The 19,710-nt window shown below is 45.7% G+C and overlaps 1 protein-coding gene across 3 annotated transcripts in view; it reads right to left on the bottom strand.

Annotated features, from left to right (window-relative positions):
• The window catches only part of LOC138521652 (uncharacterized), a 225,857-nt gene that overhangs the window by 134,378 nt on the left and 71,769 nt on the right, over nt 1-19,710 (bottom strand). For all 3 annotated transcript variants that reach the window (XM_069634639.1, XM_069634641.1, XM_069634640.1), the window contains exon 2: nt 19,183-19,425. In XM_069634639.1, the coding sequence (XP_069490740.1) occupies nt 19,183-19,349 (167 nt within the window). In that variant the 5' untranslated portion in view covers nt 19,350-19,425. The remainder of the gene's footprint in view (nt 1-19,182; nt 19,426-19,710) is intronic.

Genomic DNA, 19,710 nt, shown 5'->3' with positions numbered 1-19,710 from the left:
AATGACGGTAGGCCACCCAGTTTCTGAATTCCGTTAAGTTGATCACTCAATTAATCTCATCCTTCCTGTGAACTAGGAACAGATTGCTTACAAACCGAAGCGTCTGCACTATAGCGACCTTCACGGACAGAGCCCACACTTCTCTGTCCGTCGAGGGCTGTTCCTCCACAGAAAAAATAATGTTGGCTTGGGGAAGCCGCATGGGTCAGGAATCCTATTAGAGCTAGGAAAAACTCTGACACAGTCTGTAATACCCAGGCATGGTCTGATATCAGCACTCAATTGTGATTAAACTGAGCTATCTGCCCCCTACTGGGGTATCTGGTTTGACGAGAAGTCTCGACCTGCAGTAATGGTTGGCTACCTGGTATTCCTCTAATGACGACTTTGGCTGCTTCGTCCTCCGTACATGAAGAATGTGCATTGCTGGCAGGAATCTCAGTAGGACGACGATCCACAACCTCCTTGGGGCCAAGGGCCGCTCCAATGGCTATTCCAAAATCATGACAAGGAGAGACTCTACAGATATAGACCTGCACCCTGTCAAGTGCTGTGTAGATGCCCACAAATGTAAGGAGCACCTTCATGAAAGGATCTCCAAACAGCATCCCATTGGCCCAGTGTCCTGCCTTGGAGGATGCCAACGCTCCAATGTGCACCTTTGAGGAAGACTGAGTTCTGGGCCTAACTACCCAGTATCACTAGGTCGATGGGCACGTCACTGTCCATGGCCCGCTCTGACTGATACATTATTTTGTCCAATGGACCTGAGAGATCCAGCAATTTGGGTGCCGAAAAAACAATGGGGTAAAACCCAACATAACAAACAGCACACGCGCCGAATGAGTGGAAACTATAACAATTCTCGCTGAATACACACAATAGGCACCACGAGCACGGGCCTTCTTACAAGTTTCCACCAACTGGCTGCTAGTGCACCGATAACAGAGATGGAGGGCACGGCAACCCATGGTCCCTGGTGCTCCTAACGCACTTGCTTATGGAGATGCTGGGGAGCAATATGAGATTGGAAGCACGCCTCAATAAAATCCAGGCATCGCTGGACAGGCTGAATGGGCTTCCATTTGCCACAACCCACTTTCTTAGCTACTGAATTGACTAGAAACTTTTAAAACTGAGGGCCATTGCAAAATCTGGGTCAGGCTCATGAGCTTGAACATAGTCATGGTCCCCAAAGTGGTGGGCAGCTCTTGTGGTTTCAGAATCTTCTAACATTCATCTTCATAAATGTCACCTTCATCTTCTAAATACCATGCTGTCACTGAGACTAGCAGGTTAGTGGTCTGAGGCCGTCTGAATGCAGAAAGCTTCTGGGGCTGGAAGGAGGGTCCCCTTTATTTTTTAAATATGTTCTTGTTCTTTTTTTTCCCCCAATTCAAAAGTGTATCAAAGTTGGTACAATACAGAGAAATTACAGCTGCAAGGGCATGAGCAGACTGAAATAAATAATGATGAGGGTGGGAGGGACACATGGTTGGCATTACTGTGATGCCCAGGCGTGCCCGTTTGCGCCCCAGAAGGTTCTTAGTCAGGAGCAGGTGATGGCCCTCCATGCTCCGGCAGCACATCCGGCCCTGCGCAGTTAGCGTGTACTTTTTTCTGCACCTGAGCTTCTCGGGGGCCACGCGTGCGCTGCAGTCTAGAAGGGAGAGAACCTAATGCAGCGGGGCACATGAGCGGATTGGTGCTTGTACCGCGCCGGGTCTTCTGCTTGTTAAAACAAACTGTCTGGCTGGGACTGCGCGCTTCCCTTACTGTGCACTCATTAAGCCTTGCCAAGGGATATTCTCTGCGAGGGAGCCTAAACAATATATGAACCAGGTTTAGGCTCATTGTGTACTTAGCCAAATTCGGCATGCAGGAAAATAATAAGAACCACAGAAATAACAACGATAAATATCGAATTATTAATGAACAAACAGTGGCACAATTGAGTAATTATCGGCAGAAATAGCAGCAAAGAAAGAGGAAGCTTTGAAGACAGGGAGTGAGGTCATAGAAAGCCAGTGCCAGTTTGCAAGTTACAATGTTTCCAATTCAAGACAAACAACTGATCAGACCAGATGTTGCCGGGCAGGGTTGGACTGGGGCATAAAATTGGCTCAGCGCCAATGAAAAAGTGGTCCACTGCTGCAAATGGCAATTGATTTCTTTTTGTGACAGACTGTTTGAGTAGGTTTTTGATAGAAATGTGATGCAAATTGTGCATTTTAAAGAATATTTATTCAGTAACATTGGTCAAAAATACTAGCCGCGTGGTGAAGCAACTTATCAAAGTGGCCAACTTTGACCAAAAAAACTGGTCCACACTAGCATTTTGTGTTTTTGGTTCGGGCACAGCCCTATTGCCCTAAAGTCCAGTCCGAACCTGTTGCTGGGTAATGTAGTTTATTTGTTTGAATTCTGCTTTGCTGCTAAACGTTTTTAAGTAAAGAAAGTGACGCATAATTGTCACCTGCGATTCTTGCCATTGAATTGCAAACACCTTGCAGCCCGGGGGGGGGGGGGGGGGGCGGTCACCTATGCGTGATTGATAGAGAAGAGGCTGCTAACGGAGGTGCAGAATGCAACGCACCGGTAAAAGGAAGAGGTTGCATGGGCAGGTTAAGTGCGCAAATAAGGTGAAACCAGGCCCAGGAAAGGGGAGGTAAAGGAGTGCGGAGAAGGCAAGAGAAAATGGCAGAGGTCATGCAATCAGGATAACGTGGGAGGGTCCTCTCTCCATGACAAAAACGCATGAAAAGGGGAAAACAAAGTGACATTTTGCAAAGACAAATACATTTTAAAATGATTACAAAACACAGATTATAAAACTTTAATTACAAAATCAAGTTGAAACTATTAAAGAAACAAAAAGAGTAAAATAAAGCAGCCATGTGTTTGAATCACACACGGGAGAAGAGGAGAGAAGCGGGGAAGCTATAGGCATGGAAAGGTATGAGGTAACAGTCAGAAAGAGCTCTGGGCTCTAACATTATAAAAGCCATATTTAGAGCGGTCTGCTTAGCCATCTCCCTCCCTGACCCATGTCATTCAAGGAGGCCCAATCATTCTTTTGAGTGAGACATAAGATGGAGAATACGCTCCTGAATATCTCCCTACACAGGGCGCCTGCATATCACGATTAGAAGACAGAGAACATGTGCTAAACGTTCCTGTGATAAGGGCACTAGCCCAGCTGAACCAACACACAGGGTCATTTTTTATAAGGATTCGTTGCTTATGTATCAATTCTGCATATTGCTATCTGGATGCAATAGCCCATGTCACAACACGGCGATAGGGGGATATTGTTGATACCCCCGGCAATCAAGTTTATGCAGTGTTCTTGTCTCTTTATAAATCCTCCCTCGACTGGTTTCTTCTTCTCAAATTGTCTTATGGTTTGTTTGCATGGTGAAGGTTCACTGGTGTCAAGTATGCAGAGGGAAGGATTTTATTGATGCTGCCCATGGCAGCTATACATGTTTAACTTTTCTGTCAGCTGTATCATGCTAGGTTTTAACCCCAAGATCTTTTTCAAGTCTCAAAATTTGTCTCAACTTTTTGACAACCACAAGTATGCATGTTTGTCTGTTCTGCTGAACAAATTGCTTTCAGTAGAAGAATGTGTTTCTTATTGAATTGTGTGCAATCTGTTTATTTATCTTTTCAGAACAAACTCGATCAAGTGATTATCTCCCCCTAAGTTTGCAGCCACCCCTGTCCTCTTCTTGTGTTTCGATTTTCATCCCACCTTTGGTGGCTGCCTTTCCAATTAAGTCCTTCCTGAATACTCCTCCCTCTTCCCACAGGTGAGGTGTCATTATTGTGGACCAAAACATGTGAGATTGTCGGAAGCGGCTGTGACTGAGATTTTGAGTTCGAACGGTACGGTTTGACGATCGGACGTATTGAGACGCTGAGAGGTTCATTCCTCTAACTCGAGCAGAGCGGAGTTCAATGGAGTGAGGATCGGGGGCAGCCCTGAGTTGGCCCAGGAGCCAAGGAGGCACTGTCACATTGCCTCGCTGCTGTATCGCCGCACACTGCTGCATTGCCACCCAGCCAGTAAGGGCGATATGGGTGGCAAATCAGCTCATGAAGAATGTTCTTTTTCGCTTGAAGATGTGGAACAAGGGGATTAGGTAACAGGATAATGTGTGAAAGGGTTGGGTGCCCCTTGGAGGTGCAAGTGAAAGTGGGGGCATTGCCAAGAACACGTTGGCCACAGTGCCGCTGACCCTGTGAGCGCCACTAGTGAGTCTGGTCCATGTAAGTCTACCTGCAGTGAGAAAGGGCTGCAGCCTGCTGAACTAAACCCCACTAATCCGCTGCTGGTTTCCGACTGTGAACTATTACAATCGGAACTTGATGCGACGAGTGGGAATGGAGAGGCCCTGTGTGAGAATAGGGTACCAAATTCAACAGTGTTTACGTTTGGTGTCTCTCATAACACCAAAGCCCCTCAAACAAGACAATATCGCCAAGCATCCCTAAAAACGGTGTGGCACCCGAATGGCCTGACGACCTGCACCCTATTAAAGCAGAGATTTTTTAATAAGAAACCATCAAAGCTGGGGCTACTGGAAGGCAAAAGAAGTCAAAACCATAATACCGTACGAAGGTTATCCTTGGCCAACTGGTCTTTGGATAATCGGCTGACTACTCTGGATCCTGCCCAGAGACCCGTGAACCCAGAAGGGGACTCTTCCTCCCTTAATAACCAACACTTGAAAGAGTCTGGCCAGGAAGAACGCACTGCAGAAAGGAGTATCATTTTAGGAGCTGACCACTCCCAGAGTGGGGTGAGTGACCATGGTGATTGGCATTGGCAACAAACATGCCCACTACAGGACCCGACGACTTGGCAAAAGGACTTGGATCACTCTAAGAAGAGACCCCGCCCAATGAATTCTGAGACAACTCAAATTGGGCTGGATAAGAAGGCAAAAATCACCTCTAACACCCCAAGAGTAACATCTCAACGGCAAATCCAACGGCTCTGAGGGATAGAGGGCAAAACCTACGCTCAGAGAAACAGCAGCCTGTAATCGCCTCTACTTTAACAGAGGAGGATTTACTGTTGGATTTGGCTGCTGCACAGATGGAGGCAGAACCAGGATGCGGACTGCCCACTAACACTGGAATGAATGCTAACAACAGTGTAGCGATCACTCTTTCTATGACTCTGTTTACTAAGCTTTATGAATCCCTCAATGATTCATTAAAGGATCAGACAACAGTGATAGTAATGCTTCATTCGAAGCTAATATTTTTGGAGGGCTTTGTAACGGCCCTGCAATCCAATTTGGATAATAACACTGCCAAAATCACTCAGATTCTACATTCAATAATAGAACCCATCATGGAGGACAGAATAAAACGTAGAAAAGGACGTACTCGGCGTACTATGGAGATGATTACTATCAGAGAGGAATCCCCTTCGACCATTAGTTTGGATAACCATGAAAATCTGACAAAAGACGCTCTGGTCCAAAAGTCGACGGGGGTGACTCAAGGAAAATCATCTAAATCTGTCCAGACGACGCCTACAGAAACCAACAATCTGACCGCACAAATAGAGGAGAAGAGCGGGGTCTCTGAGCCACCTGGTGAAAAGCCAATAGACCTGATGGAAGGAGTAGGGAGGGCTTTAATATGCTGCCCCTAAAAGGAGCTACTAACTACTAAAAACTCTGTCAGAAAACAGTACAACATATTTTAAAAACTGACAGGGAAGAAGGGTCTGTCGCCACATACAAAAAGGAAGAAATTAAAATTAAAATTGGACATCAAGAAAAAGCAGGAGTCGAAATGTTTGAAGCAAAAGACACCTACACCCAAGATCCCATCGAATTTCTTGAAGAAAAGCTCTTGTAAAAACCTGGATACTTCGATTCATAACATTGACGGCACACAAGGAGTCTTCAATCTAAAGGATCATCAGCCCGAGGTGAATACACTGCTGCCAACTCTGCTGCCAACTCTATCTTCGCAATTGGCATCTAAGGAACGAGAGCCAGTGATCACCCACATAGAAGACTCTGACTACAAAGAGCTAATGAATGTATCTATATACTCATATTCAGAAGTAGAGTACCAGGAAGAAGATGAGGGGCGGGAAGTTGATAGCTCGACCTCAACGGGAAACTCGTAACATCGGGGATGGCGCTGAGTCAGAGGGTTACTACAAGGGTGACACATCGAGCAGCGAAGAGCAAGTGGAATATCAACCAAAGATAGACGAAAGGTCTAAAACAAAGGTCACAAGACATACTTCTTTGCAAAAGAGATCTGTGCAAGGTCCTAAACCCATAACAAAAAAAGTCAGCGACCGTTGCCTCTTTGGGGAGAAAAAATACACTAAATTCTTATGACTCCGATAGTCATTTCACTACTTTGAAGGAGAGGATGAAGGCCTTGGTGCATAAACAATTACCCAATAAGACTGCCAAGAGATCTAGCTTTGAAAACAGACCCTTGGAAAAAAGAAAACGGAGCTTTAATTCAATGCATAAGGAAATGGGGGATAGAAGTGATATTTGTAGGCTCCTCTTAAACGGAGTGTTAAGAATTAATGACAACCTCACCTTGAACAGGGCCAATGTTCCGAGACTTTTTCACTCTATTCCAACTTTAAAAGGAATTGACACTGGCGAGCTACACTTGATTGAGTTTCCAGAAGAGGATTGTTTGGACAAGGTGATTCTCTACCTATCATCAGTTAAAGTTAAAAACCTCCTCCTGCAGGAAGCACCTAGGATGCTGTCAATGGGATTCTCGCTCGTCAAGTCCAATGTAATTACTTGGGAGCAGGGCTCCCCTATGAGACTGAAGAGTAAGTTTCCAAGGAAGGATGTGACCCCTATAACAAAGAAGTACTTCTCAGAATCATCTGCCAGAACAATTGTATTAGCAAAGAGAAAAGACAACAAGCAATCGGAAAGAAGGCAACCTGAGTTGAATATTACAGTGGCCGGATACAACTCTGTTAGAAACAAATGGAATAAACCAGAGCCAAAAACAAGAGGTGTGCAAGGAGACGATTAGAGCTGGCTGGCAGGGGCCTTGGCTCCAAAGCCATTGAGATCATAACGCCGAAAGAACTCTTTGCCCAGAAAACAATCGGCACTGACTTTATGATGCTGGAACGCTAGGGGTTTCTGGCACCTATTTGGTCCGGGTGACATGGATGGTTTTCCTGCAGGAGACCTGGCTGCGAGATCTGCCTGTTTTGGAAGGCTTTACGTCATAATCGAACCCTGCAATGAAGGGCCCTAAAGGTAGGCCTATGGCCGGTCTCTTAACAGTAATAAAACACATGGGAGGCTTGAATGTCCTGGAGGTTTTGCATCCAACGCCACTAATACAGGCTTTGTTACTGCAGGTGACCGACCCAAATGGAAAGATCTGTGGCACTGTTATGGTTTTGAATCTTTACTGGAACTTTGGTTCAATTCTGGCGATAGCATTTGAAAGCCAAGTTCTGCAATTTATTGATGACTCCTTGGGTAAACGGCCTAATTTGGCCTTTATTGTTTGTGGTGACTTAAATATACAATGCTTTCATGCATCAGGAGAGCTCGTGACTGACCTCCCATTGAATGCCTCCCCGGCTGTAGTAAGAGGCTTGAGATGGAGAGAAGAATGAGCAGATCACAACATAAGTATAGTGAACGGGCACCTACAATGGGACATTCCCCCAACAATTTACCTGGAAGAGGGGTGAAGAAGCAAAGATCTTGGATTACTTCTTTGCCTTGGAGTTGGTTTATGATAGTCTATGAAAGTCTTGAGAAGTAACAACAGTGACCACAACATTATAAGGGTTACATCAGACCATTGGCCTACATACAAAGTTAACTAAAATGAGTCGACAACCGAGCTAGTGTGCAGACAGATGCAAGCAATTTAAAAGATTGCACTGTAGTCCTTACTAGGTTTACAGAGAAAATAACTTGTGGCATGAAGCCTTCATTCATTAGACGCCACTGTTGCGACCAAGAAGTGGAAACTAGACCTCCGAAGATAAGTGAAGCCGTTGGTGAAAACAGGAACGCCCGAATCCTCAGAAATGGTCAAAAAACGAAAACAGTCCTATAAAAACGGGTTAAAAGCTCATCAACATCTCATGATTCAAAGCGACTCAGAGAAAATGCTGAAATTGATTGTCTCTAAAAACACCAGCGATATATGGAACGTTTTTAATAACCTTAACAACTTGCAATCATCAGCACCGTGCAATGGGGTATCAGCAGAAGTCTGGGTTAATCACTTTAAGGAGCTATATGCAAAACCCGGAAAAGTGGTTCAGCAATATACTCCAAATCCCGTTGACGGGTGGTGCTTTGATATTCACAGAGATGAGATCCGGAAATTGATAAGCATGGTCAGTACTTCAAGAGCGGTCGGACCAGATGGTATTACTGTTACGCTCACCTGGTATCCACAGTGATGCGACCCAGCCGATTACTCGCTGGTATGCGTCTCAGCTTTGCCCTGATGTGGTCTGCGGGGAAGGTTCTGCCTTGTGGTAGAATTAGGCGTGCTCTCCGTCCTGCCTTCTTTGCAGGGGCGCGTTATCTTTCATGGGCGAGTGCGGTCCAGTTACTTCACTGACGCCGGCCCGTTTGATATTGTTCAGGTAGGTCTTATTGCTGTTCTTTAGTTTTGTTGCTCTCCTGCATGCCTTTCTTTGTTTAAAATGGCTCTTTTTTCTCCCTTAGGTATGCAGAGCTTCAGCGCGGCAAACTGGCTTAGTTGAGCCCCGCTGGTAAATGATGACGCATTAAGAGCGCTATGATGCGGTAAGTAAGCGATATGCGCAGCGCTGCAAAGTCTTGCCTTTGCTAACCTGTGTTTTCCTTCCTTGTAGGTCGCTGTGTTCTTCAGTGCGAGTGGAATGTCCGGAGTGGTGCCAGCCGAGAGGTGACCAGCCAGGTAAGCCTTTTGAGCAGTTCGTAATTTGTAAATGTCTCTGCTGCTTTCTTTAATGTTGCCTCTATCTTCCTCTTTTAGGTCGGTCTGTCCGGGAGGCCGTGCAGATTCGAGGAAGCTGTTCTCGGTAGCTGCAAGTGTTTAAAGATGAAGACTGCAGGTAAGATGCTGCTGCTAATGATGCTCCTTTTGTCTCCTTGCAGGTTCTGCTTCTCCGAGATTCGAGGGAATAGCTGGACACGGTGAGCATCACGTTGCAAGCTGCAAAGTAACGCGAAGCGTGTTGTCTTGCTCGGATGTGGTTTAAATAGCCCCAACAAAATAGTCCAGGTAAAGTAGTCCCTAGGCTACCACACCCAAAACACTAGACCGCATAGCTTGGTTCTTAGGAACCAAGCTATGTGGATGCCTCCATGTTGGCTGACAATACAATAAAGTAGTTCCCAAGCACATTGTTTTTCATGGTGTATGAGCCTGGCGCCATAGGTGCCAGGACTGGCTTTTGAAGAGAATGCCAGGCTCTAGCGGCCCGAGTCCTGACTCCACCTGGCCAATGGGTTTGCCAGAGGGGGTTTTGGGCGAGGGTCGTGACAGCACCTAAGGCCCCTCCCATGGTGTTCCTTCTGTCTAGCACAGGTTTGGTTGGGAGGTTCCGATGGAATTTCCTGATTAGACGTGGTGCGTGGATATTCTCACTGGGCTCCCAGGATCTATCTTGTGGTCCAAATCCTTTCCAATCGACGAGATAGTATAGCTTGGTCCTAGAGTATTTAGAGTCCAAGATATCTTTGACTTCGAATTCTGGTTCTCCGTCAACAAGTATGGGCTTAGGTGGTGTCCCAATCCGTGTGCCGAGTTGCATTGGTTTCAGGAGGGACACATGGAATACCGGGTGGATGTGTAGATTAGGTGGTAAATCCAGTTTCACGGCTGCTGGGTTGATAATTGCCTTAATGGTATAGGGTCCTAAGAATCTGGGATGAAAGGTCTGGGTTCCCTTGATGAGTACGAATTTAGCGGCTAACCAAACTTTGTCTCCTACTTGATAATCAGGGGCCTTTTTCCGGTGTTGGTCAGCGAATCTCTTTTGTTTTTCTTTGGCATGAATAAGGTGTTCCTTTGCTCTTTTGAAAGCCTGAGTAATGGTTGTGTGTAGAGTCTTTACCGCTTGCATTTCCAAGCTTGCTAGTTCAGTGGTACGTGGATGTCTGCCATAAATGGTATAGAAGGACGTTTGTCCCGTGCTTGAATGCAAATAATTGTTATATGCATATTCGGCTATCCATAGTAGGTCTTTCCAATTCCTTTGTTGGTGGTGCAGCATGCACCGTAAATATTGCTCGAGTGTCTGATTGGTTCTCTCAGTTTGGCCGTCCGTTTGGGGATGGTGACTGGTAGATAGCCGAACGTCGATCTGCGCCATTGCACAACATTTTTTCCAGAAGTTTGAAACAAACTGGCTGCCTCGATCAGAGACTAGAACCGAAGGGAAGCCATGTAGCTTAACCACGCCCTCCAGGAACACTTTTGCTAAAGTGGCTCCATCTGGGAGGCCTTTGAGAGGAATAAAATGGGCCATCTTCGAGAATAAGTCCACAACTACAAGGATGGTGTTGAACCCTTGGATTGGAGGTAGATCAGTGATGAAGTCAAGGGAAAGAGTGTGCCATGGAACTGGAGGAATGTCCAATGGTTGTAGGAGACTAGATGGTTTTTGATTCTGTGATTTATTTTGTGCGCAGACACTGCAGGACTGAATATACTGAATGATGTCCTTACGCCAGGTAGGCCACCAAAAGTTCTCTTTCACCTTAGCTAGGGTTTTGGCAATCCCAGGATGCCCTTCGATCAGTGAATCGTGATAGTTTGAAATAATATGCTGTTGTAATTCCTTCTTGGGTACATATAGGCGATCCCTATAAAAGGGTAGATGGTCCTTGATGGTATATTGTTCTCCTTGAGTTTGCCATGCGAGATAGGCATCAGGATTCATTGTCCGTTGGATTTCTTTTCGTAGTTCTGCTTCTGTTAAGGCTGTCGTGATACCCAAGAGTTTGTCTTCAGGTATAATAGGTACTGGGTCCGGAGTTGTATATACTATTTCATCTATGCCCGTGCGAGATAAGGCATCCGCGTTTCCGTTTCTGACTCCTGGTCGAAATGTGATTACATAATCATATTCGGTGAAGAAAAGGGCCCACCATTATTGGCGCGAGGACTGGGCCTTGGCTGTTTTCAGATATTGCAGGTTTCGGTGGTCTGTGATGACTGTAATGGTGTGTCTGGCCCCCACAAGGTAGTGCCTCCAGGCTTTAAAGGCAGATTTGATAGCTAGCCAGGAGTTCATTGTCCGTGATGGCATAATTAATCTCTGGAGTTGAGAACTTTTTCAACCAGAAGGCCACAGGATGTAGCTGGCCGGTTTCTGGGTCTCTCTGTGAAAGGACAGCCCCCATTGCGAGACTGGACGCATAAGTTTGAACGACATAAGGGAGGTCTGGACGAGGATGTTGCAGGATTGGAGCGGAGGTAAACATTTGTTTATGTTCCTGAAAGGCTTCTTCTGCTTCTTCGATCCAAGCAAACTTTTTATTGTTTTTTCGTAATAGTACTGTGATTGGGTGCACAACCTGAGAGAAGTCTGGGATGAACCGGCGGTAGAAGTTCGCAAAGCTCAGCATACTTTGTACCCCTTTCAGAGATGTCTGTGATGGCCATTTCAGAATGGCATCTACCTTGTGCACGTCCATTCTGATGCCTCCTGGAGTAAGGATAAAACCAAGAAATTCTACTTCGGTGACGTGAAAAAAGCATTTTTCAAGCTGTGCAAACAGGTGATGTTGACAGAGCTTGGTGAGAAATGAACGAACGTGCCTGACATGATCTTGTTCCGAGGCTGAGTATACTAAGATGTTGTCTATGTACACTAAGGCGCACACATCAATAAACTCCCTTAAGACGTCATTCATGAAATACTGGAATTCCGCAGGAGCGTTGCATAACCCGAAGGGCATGACTTGATATTCAAACAAGCCGTACTTAGTACGGAAGGCGGTTTTCCATTCATCTCCTTTTCTGACTCGGACCAGGTGGTATGCTCCTTGAAGGTCCAATTTGGTATAAATCTGGGCATCTTTAACTTGGTCTAGCATCTCAGGGATAAGAGGCAAGGGGTAGCGGTTCTTCACGGTGATCTGGTTCAATGCGCGATAGTCAATACAGGTTCTCAAGTCTCCTTCCTTTTTCGGTACGAAGAATAAAGGACTGGTTGCGGGGGACTTCGAAGGACGGATAAATCTGTTTGCAAGGTACTGGTCTAAATAGGATTTCAAATGAAGGTTTTCTGGTTCTGTGAGAGCGTAGAACCTGCCGCAAGGGATTTGTGCACCAGGAACAAGGTCGATCTGACAGTCATAGGGCCTGTGCGGCGGCAATGTATTGGCTTGGTCCTTTCGGAAAACATCCTGGAAATCATGGTATTCACTTGGCAAGGTATTAGTTGCTCCCAGGGTTGATATTGTCGCTCCGGGAGTCATGGGGATACAGACGTCGGGTTTTTCCTCTTGGTAATAGCAGGCAGGGGAGCAGTCACCGGGGAAGGTTCATTTTCGTGCCCGCCAGTCTATCAAAGGGTTGTGAGCAACCAACCATGGCATCCCTAGTATTAGCCTGATCTGAGGTGCCTTGATAAGATCGAATGAGATAGGCTCCCGATGTCCGTCCTGGCACAGTAAGGTTACCCTGGCTGTGCACTGGGTTACTGGTCCGGAAGCGATTTCTGTCCAATCCACGGTGGTTATCTTGTCCATAGTTGGCTTAGAACACAAAGGAAGCCCCACCTCTGCTGCCAGTTCTTGATCAATATAATTTCCAACTGCTCCGCTATCGATGTATGCTTCAACGGCATGCATTCTTGATGACTGTTGGTGGTTAATTAAGATCATTGGTATTGCAAAGTGCGAGGTCAGCAACTCTTTATTCTCACTTGACAAACTGACCTCTACGTTTGTCGAGCTTGGTAGTTTTCCGATTCCTTAGCTTCATCCTTCTCTGTGGCCCCGACTGTTCTTCTTGGGGGTTTTACTGGACAGTCCTTCAGGAAATGTCCTGGTTTCCCACAATACAAACAGAGCTGTTGTTGTCTTCTTTTGTCCCGCTCATGTTTTGTTAATGGAGGCCGTATCCCTCCAATCTGCATGGGTTCTACAGCATTTTCAGGTACACAGGGTGTGTTTTCCCTTGGTCGAACATACACGGTCCGAGGGTCCGTCTTAGACCGGTCTGACTTTCGGTCCTGCAACCGGTGGTCTAGCTGCACGACCAGATTTATGAATTCTGCCCAGTCTCTGGGTGGATCAACCACCTGGGCTAAGACGTCCTTTAATTCGCCTCATAAGCCTCGATGGAATAACGTGGTTCTTTTGTTTTCTAGCCACTTAGCTTCGGCTACCAGTCTGTTGAAGGTAGCAATGTACGTTAACAAGTCTTGATTCCCCTGTCTGAGGAACAAGAGTTCATTGTCTACTGCTTGTTCCTGGGTATGGCGAGCAAAATGTTTTTCCATTTCTCTCTGGAACCCCCCAAAGTCATGTAATAGAGGATCGTCCTGGGTTACCAACGGTACCGACCAATCTGCTGCACTACCACTCAGGTATGATAAGACAAAAGCTACCCGAGCTTGGTCGTTTGGAAATGCTCCAGGCCTACAAAGAAAATGAAGGCGGCACTGATTGATGAATGTCGCATACTTCCGTGGGTCGCCTGAGAACCTTTCTGGTGGTGCCAGGGGCACTGTTCCAGCTAACGTGATCTGTACCGGAGTGGGTGGCATGGCGGGGTTTTGCATCGTTGGATTGCTTCCAGGTAGAGGCGTCTGTCCTGCCTGTGATTGCAAGTATTGCCTGCTAATCTCTTCAGTGTGTTCTTCGGTCACTATTAGGTCTCTCCGGAGGGCATTAGTCTCTTGTCGGGCAGAATGAACCTCAGCACGAAGCTCTCCTAGTAATTGGGCCAATTGGTCCATTTCCGATGTCTCCATGGCGCCCAGGTGGATTGGTTATGGTAGGCTTTGCGTTCTGTTACGCTCAGCTGGTATCCACAGAGATGCCACCCACCCGGCTTACTCGCTGGTCTGCTTCTCAGCTTTACCCTGATGTGGTCTGCGGGGAAGGTTCTGCCTTGTGGTAGAATTAGGCGTGCTCTCCGTCCTGCCTTCTTTGCAGGGGCGCGTTGTCTTTCATGGGCACGTGTGGTCCAGTTACTTCACTGACGCCGGCCCGTTTGATATTGTTCAGGTAGGTCTTATTGCTGTTCTTTAGTTGTGTTGCTATCCTGCATGCCTTTCTTTGTTTAAAATGTCTCTTTTTTTCTCCCTTAGGTATGCAGAGCTTCAGCGCGGCGAACTGGCTTGGTTGAGCCCCGCTGGTAAATGATGGCGCATTAAGAGCGCTATGATGCGATAAGTAAGCGATATGCGCAACGCTGCAAAGTCTTGCCTTTGCTAACCTGTGTTTTCCTTCCTTGTAGGTCGCAGTGCTCTTCAGTGCGAGTGGAATGTCCGAAGTGGTGCCAGCCGAGAGGCGACCAGCCAGGTAAGCCTTTTGAGCAGTTCGTAATTTGTAAATGTCTCTGCTGCTTTCTTTAATGTTGTCTCTATCTTCCTCTTTTAGGTCGGTCTGTCCGGGAGGCGTGCAGATTCGAGGAAGCTGTTCTCAGTAGCTGCAAGTGTTTAAAGATGAAGACTGCAGGTAAGATGCTGCTGCTAATGATGTTCCTTTTGTCTCCTTGCAGGTTCTGTTTCTCCGAGATTCGAGGGAATAGCTGGGCACGGTGAGCGTCACGTTGCAAGCTGCAAAGTAACGCGAAGCCTGTTGTCTTGCTCGGGTGTGGTTTAAATAGCCCCAACAAAATAGTCCAGGTAAAGTAGTCCCTAGGCTACCACACCCAAAACACTAGACCGCATAGCTTGGTTCTTAGGAACCAAGCTATGTGGATGCCTCCATGTTGGCTGACAATACAATAAAGTAGTTCCCAAGCACATTGTTTTTCATGGTGTATGAGCCTGGCGCCATGAGGGCTTTTGAAGAGAATGCCAGGCTCTAGAGGCCCGAGTCCTGACTCCACCTGGCCAATGGGTTTGCCAGAGGGGGTTTTGGGCGAGGGTCGTGATAATTACTAATAAAATGTTAAAGGATGATCCTGAGGAGTGGGCTTCCTTTATAGAGGAACTTTTTCATCACATCAGAACAACAACAAGAAGATATCCAACTCGTGGACTCATTCAATAATTGTTCCAATTTTTAAAAAGGGCGAAAGGTCTAACCCTGGGAATTACACGCCTATCACCTTATTAGATGTAATTGGAAAATAATTTGCAGCAGTAATTCTAAAAGAACGGACACATTGGAGCAGCTCTATAAATCACTGTGATATCTGGCAAGCAAGGTTTGTAAAAGGTACAGGCACTTCCCTTCATTTGTTTTTGATTAGCTTGTTATAAATGAGGGCGAAGCGGCGGGCCGGGAAACCAGATATACATGGCTTCGATTGACCTTGCACAAGCTTTCTACCTAGCGGATAGATGTATTCTATGGTCAACGATGACTCTCTGGGAATGACCAAGGAAGATCTTAGACCCAATACAGGCACTGCACTCGAAATCAACTATTGCAGTTAGATTGAATGCAGGGGGTAATCTATCAATGCCAATTGAAACAGAGAATGGCCTTAAGCAGGGTTGTAGATTGGCCCCCGCAATCTTCAATTTGTTCATATCCGATATCGAATCAGCCTTCAAAAAGACAAGATGTTTCCCGCCAACCTTGGCAGAAGCCTTTCTGAATCGACTACTCTATGCAGATGATCTTATCCTGATGGATCAGACCAAGATAAGTTTACAACGTCAAATTAACAACCTGGACCTTTACATTGAAGCTAATGCATTAAAAATTTACATGAACAAGTCTAGGATCCTGACTCTGGATGGAAGATCGGGTAGGAAATCTAAACACCATATCTGGATCCTGATAAACCAAACATTCTTGGAGGTTGTATCTTTGAAATACTTAAGAGTAGACCTAAGTAATAGTGAGGTGGATGTGTTCCACGAGAAAACATTGCGTGGTAAGGTGAAGACTCTGGCAATGCAGGCAAAAATTATCATGAGGAGGTACTGCAAGTTTGCACTATTGCCAGTAATTGATTTCTATCAGAAAAAAGTAACGCCAGTTTTGACGTATGGCTCGGAAAGCGATGTTGGTTCTACCACCCACTCTTTGGTATATGCTTGAAGGGCTTTTTTGGAGGCAAGTACTTAGCCTGCTTAACGCAATGCCAGTTCAAGCAATAAGAGTAGAGCTTGGTTTGAACTCATTAAAGGTGGTCGTGGTGTTGAAGTCCTTAACCTTCTTTGGAAAGTGTCTAAGTCCAGAAGGTAAAGTGGGGCTCACAGTCCTAAAAAGGCCTTTGAAGAACTGGGTGAGCCTCTACTAAAACAATGGTCTGGGGTCTGTATCGCCCATTTGGAGAGCATTAACGCCACTGTTGATGATTTGTTGAATAATACCACCCTGGTTAAAAAAAAGGATGGATCTAGACTGGATCACGTCACTTGAAGCGACGGAGAATTGCAAAGTGTATGGAAGGCCCTTTCTGGAAACAAGGGCAAGGGGAACTCTACCAACTTATTTGATTAAATTCCCTTGCTCCTACCTTCGACAACAGTTAATGTGCTTCTGGTTGAATTCACTCCCCCTTAGGGCAGTTACAGAGCTCAGGAAGCCCCAGCAGGAGAGGACCTTCAAGTGTAGATTGTGTGGAGGAGAGAATGAAACACTGTACCGTCTTACTTTATTTTGTCACACCTTGAAAGACCATCGTACCCCCCTACTGGGAAAAAATGTCTTGGAAACTACAACAATGGATGCCGATGAATGGTGGAGAATGTTAAATACAGGGGTGAGGTTATCACTGACATTGGCTTTACTTGCTTTTCTAAAAACTGCCGTAATGGGGCGGTTTTATGAGGATTACTAGATATAAACTAACCTGACCCCGCCAGGTGAGAAGGATATTTTTCTTTCTTTTTTCTTTTCCTCCTTTTTCTGAGGTACGAATAACTGTGTTGTAAATGTGTTTTGGTTGTGTTGTTCATAGTTAAACGAATTGTTCGCCCTAAATTTTTTATTTCAAAAATAGATAGGCAATATTAAAAAAAAACGATTGGCATTCTTTTTTTCAAAGTCCCTATGTAAAATTTGGAGCAATTCAAGCTCAAAGATAGCACATGGGGGCATCCATTTTGTGAAATGGATGCCCGCCGCTGTGCTCGCTTTGGCTTTTGCGCCACTAATGAAGGAGAAGCCAGCCAGCTGTAGTAAACAAAAGCTACCACTGGGTGGCTTTTCCTTCATTGGTGCTGTATGCGGAGGACTGGGACCGGAGACTACAGGCAGAAAAGCTGCAGCTGCATCTCGGTGCTATTTTTTTTTAATAAAAATAAACACTAGCTGCATTTTTTTTTCTAGGTTTTCCGGGCTGGAGGAGCCTGGAAAACTTAGAAATAAAACCGCAGTTTTAAAAACGTTGTATTTATGTTTGCGGTAGCTTTTGAAGCGACCGCAAACATAAATACAACGTTATTGTGTCTGAAAACGCTGCGGTTTTTCTTTCTAGGTTTCTCAGGCTCAGAAACTCAGAAAGAAAAACTGCAGCGTTTTCAAACACAACCGCGTTGTGTTTCTGCCTGCCGTGGCTATCACTTTGGGTCTCCGGTGCTCCCCCAGGAGAGCACCGGAGACCAAAAGTGAAAGCCAAGGCAGGCAGAAACACAACACGGTTGTGTTTACATGCCGCAGTGTTTCTGCCTACAGCTTATTTCCCATTTGGGGCTCTCGGGCTCCCCACGGGAGGCCCGAGAGCCCCAAATGGGAAATGCTAAATGCTGCAGTGTTTTTGCCTAAATCTGCTTTCCCATTTGGGGCTTTAGGGGAGCCCTAAAGCCCCAAATGGGAAAGCAGATTTAGGCAGAAACACAATGCGGTTGTATTTGAAAATGCTGCGGTTTTTCTTTCTATGTTTCTCAGGCTCAGAGGAGCCTGAGAAACTCAGAAAGAAAAACCGCAGCGTTTTCAAACACAACCGCATTGTGTTTCTGCCTGCCGTGGCTATCACTTTGGGTCTCCGGTGCTCTCTTGGGGGAAAGCAAAGGCAGACAGAAACACAACACGGTTGTGTTTACATGCCGCAGTGTTTAGAGCCCCAAATGGGAAAGCAGATTTAGGCAGAAACACTACGCGTTTTTTTTCCCAATGCTAAATGCTGCAGTTTTTCTGCCTAAATCTGCTTTCCCATTTGGGGCTCTAGGGCTCCCCGTGGGGAGCCCTAAAGCCCTAAATGGGAAAGCAGATTTAGGCAGAAACACAATGCGGTTGTGTTTCAAAACGCTGCGGTTTTTCTTTCTAAGTTGCTCAGGCTCGGAGGAGCCTGAGAAACTTATAAAGAAAAACCGCAGCGTTTTCAAACACAATAACGTTGTATTTATGTTTGCGGTCGCTTCAAAAGCGTTTTTAAAGCTGCGGTTTTATTTCTAAGTTTTCCGGGCTCCTCCAGCCCGGAAAACTTAGAAAAAAAAACGCAGCTAGTGCTTATTTAAAAAAAATAAATAAATAGCACTTACCGAGATGCAGCTGCAGCTTTTCTGCCTGTAGTCTCCGGTCCGCGTCCTCCGAGTCCCGGCACCAATGAAGGAAAAGCCACCGAGTGGTAGCTTTTGTTTACTACAGCTGGCTGGCTTTTCCTTCATTAGTGCCGCAAAAGCAAAAGCCAGCACAGGCGGGCATCCATTTCACAAAATGGATGCGCCCATGTGCTTGCTTTTGCAAATTTTTAGCTTGAATTGCTCAAAATTTTACATAGGGACTTCGAAGAAAAAAAAATGCCAATTGTTTTTTTTTTTTAATATTGCCTATTTTTGAAATAAAAATTTTTGGGCGAACCATTCCTTTAACTTTGTAAACAGTAAATATATGGCTGGTTATGCAATTGGCAAAGGTTTGATTTTCTAAACTATATGCCTTAAATAAATAAAAAATAAAAAATTAAGGCATGTGGGTAAACTCCCTTCCTCTTGTAACGTATTTCTGATAACACGCTGCCCAAACCTGAGGCCCTTTCCTCCTGCATCTGGATTATGCAAAGAGTTGGACCCAGAGGTGTACTAATAACATGCAGTCGTTGACTCACCTGCCACATTCCATACTGGCACCACATCTTTGAAGCTCGGCCCGCTCAGGATCATGGTGCACCTGAAAGCTAGAGTTGCATTGAACTGATGCTTCCAAATTAGTTTCGGCACGTTGGTGAGGCTGGCGAGGGTCAAGGTGCTCACCTTCGCACATCCCTCCTTCCATTGCAGGGAAAGTGCTTGACAGGGACCCGAGGTGGCATCAGACTTCCAGTGCCATGGCGGCCACAGGTTCAGCCTCCCTGCAGGGGACAGAAGGAGCCAGGAAATCGAAATGTTCAAAGAGAAGAGCATAGCAAAACACTGCAACCGGGGGTCTACTTTAACTTCAAGGTCAACTGCATTAGCATAATTAGGAAATACAACTGCTCAATGGAAACACCCAAGAAATGTCACTTACTAATACAGTAGACATGTGGCTTGTCCCCAAACCAATTTACACAATAGCAATTATTAGTTTATACTTAAGAATGCGTATTGTATTACAACAAATTGAAAAAAGATTTTAAAAAAACCTTCAGGGAAAA

The sequence above is a fragment of the Ambystoma mexicanum genome, chromosome 13 (assembly GCF_040938575.1).
Source record: "Ambystoma mexicanum isolate Mex_15411 chromosome 13, UKY_AmexF1_1, whole genome shotgun sequence".
Taxonomy (NCBI): domain Eukaryota; kingdom Metazoa; phylum Chordata; class Amphibia; order Caudata; family Ambystomatidae; genus Ambystoma; species Ambystoma mexicanum.
Note: the sequence above shows the minus strand (reverse complement) of the source record. Positions and strands in the feature narration are given on the sequence as shown.